We start from the raw sequence: 2,118 nt of genomic DNA, 5'->3' as shown, positions 1-2,118 counted from the left end.
ATGAGGCCAGGTTTAAATTACTCAGTACCTTTAAACATAGCACTGAGGCTTATTGGGGATTAAAGTACCTCTTTGGATTAGGCTACATGGTCACAATTCTGCAGCGTGTTGTGAATGTGAACGTGATGGTGACAGAGAACTGAACGGTCTCATATGCTGTTTGGGAAGACAGTTATTCTTTTTAGTGTTTCTGCCAAGCTAGTAAAACAATTTACATTTTACACGTTGATTTTTGCTCTGTATTTTCAATAAGGATTACACTAAAATATATATTTAAAGTATATCCCATGTATATCGCAAGTAATCCAGTCCGGGACTCCTGGTTTAGAAGGTTGGAAATCAGTGGAAAAGTAAAGCTTCATCTTCTGTGGAACACATCAGTTCTCAGGGGGCTAAAACCTTTCACTTCTTACCTGGGAAGATACTTTCTCAGGGTTTTCACCAAGCTGTCCCTGATCTCTTTAGTCCTCAGGCAATAGATAATTGGATTCATGAGGGCAGGAAAGACATTCTGAGTCACAGACCCCATAACACGCATGTCCACTGAGGTCCCAGGAATCCTGTAGGAGATGAAGACCCCTGCTGTCGTGAGGAAGAACACAGAGATGACCAGCAGGTGTGAGCTGCAGGTAGAGATGGCCTTAGCTCTTCCCCCTGAGCTAGACATACGCAATAATGACAGAAGGATCTTCACATAGGACAACAGGATGAGAAACAGAGGGATGAGAAGAACACTCAGTGCAACAGATAAACTAACATAGCTGGTTGAGAGAACATCTCCACAGGCCAGGCGGAGCACTCCAGCATAATCACAGAAGCATTGCAGAACTCTATTGGGTCCACAGAACCGCTTTGTGAGTGCCAGAATTAAAGAAAGGATTGGGCAAAGAAACCCTCCCAGCCAACAAACAACTACGAGTTGCAAAGTGAACATAATAGTCATCCTGGCTGGGTAGTGGAGTGGGTGACAGATGGCCACATACCTGTCATAAGCCATGAGCAGTAAATTAAAGCTTTCTGTAGTCAAGAGAGACAGAAATAAATAGGTCTGGGTGAAGCATGCTGAGAAGGAGACAGTGTGAGTAGTAGAACTGAAGACAGCTAGCATAGTGGGTACAGTGCATGTAGAAAGGCTGATGTCAATAATTGCTAAACTACATATTGTCAGGTACATGGGGGTGTGCAAGCTTGTGTCTGCTGCCAGTATGCAAATAAGGAGAAGATTCCCCAGTAAAATGAGGAGGTAGACTGTCAGGAACACAGCAAACAGGATGGTCTTGCTCTCTCTGTCCTGCAGTCCAGGGAAACCAACAATAATGAATTCACTGACCATTGATCCCGTGTAGTTTGTATCAGCCATGGCTGTACACCAGAAATGATGAGATCTGATCCTGCAATGAAATAGAAGTATACACATATATAATGTATATGTCTGTGTGTGTATATATATATATATATATATATATACACTCACCTAAAGGATTATTAGGAACACCTGTTCAATTTCTCATTAATGCAATTATCTAACCAACCAATCACATGGCAGTTGCTTCAATGCATTTAGGGGTGTGGTCCTGGTCAAGACAATCTCCTGAACTCCAAACTGAATGTCTGAATGGGAAAGAAAGGTGATTTAAGCAATTTTGAGCGTGGCATGGTTGTTGGTGCCAGACGGGCCGGTCTGAGTATTTCACAATCTGCTCAGTTACTGGGATTTTCACGCACAACCATTTCTAGGGTTTACAAAGAATGGTGTGAAAAGGGAAAAACATCCAGTATGCGGCAGTCCTGTGGGCGAAAATGCCTTGTTGATGCTAGAGGTCAGAGGAGAATGGGCCGACTGATTCAAGCTGATAGAAGAGCAACTTTGACTGAAATAAGCACTCGTTACAACCGAGGTATGCAGCAAAGCGTACAACCTTGAGGCGGATGGGCTACAACAGCAGAAGACCCCACCGGGTACCACTCAGCTCCACTACAAATAGGAAAAAGAGGCTACAATTTGCACAAGCTCACCAAAATTGGACAGTTGAAGACTGGAAAAATGTTGCCTGGTCTGATGAGTCTCGATTTCTGTTGAGACATTCAGATGGTAGAGTCAGAATTTGGCGTAAACAG

At 43.3% G+C, this 2,118-nt stretch overlaps 1 protein-coding gene across 1 annotated transcript; it reads right to left on the bottom strand.

The window, feature by feature from the left end:
* Nucleotides 1–409: 409 nt before the first annotated feature.
* Nucleotides 410–1,360, bottom strand: LOC136751737 (olfactory receptor 6N1-like). The gene has a single exon (XM_066707531.1). The coding sequence runs from the start codon at nucleotides 1,358–1,360 to the stop codon at nucleotides 410–412; it is 951 nt and encodes a 316-aa protein (XP_066563628.1).
* Nucleotides 1,361–2,118: the final 758 nt, after the last annotated feature.

The sequence above is a fragment of the Amia ocellicauda genome, chromosome 6 (genome assembly GCF_036373705.1).
Source record: "Amia ocellicauda isolate fAmiCal2 chromosome 6, fAmiCal2.hap1, whole genome shotgun sequence".
Classification (NCBI taxonomy): Eukaryota; Metazoa; Chordata; class Actinopteri; order Amiiformes; family Amiidae; genus Amia; species Amia ocellicauda.
This window is presented reverse-complemented; position numbering and strand designations above follow the sequence as displayed.

Coding starts and splice junctions, on each gene's coding strand:
- LOC136751737 (XM_066707531.1), bottom strand. CDS start 1,360: ATGGCTGATACAAACTACACGGGATCAATGGTCAGTGAATTCATTATT.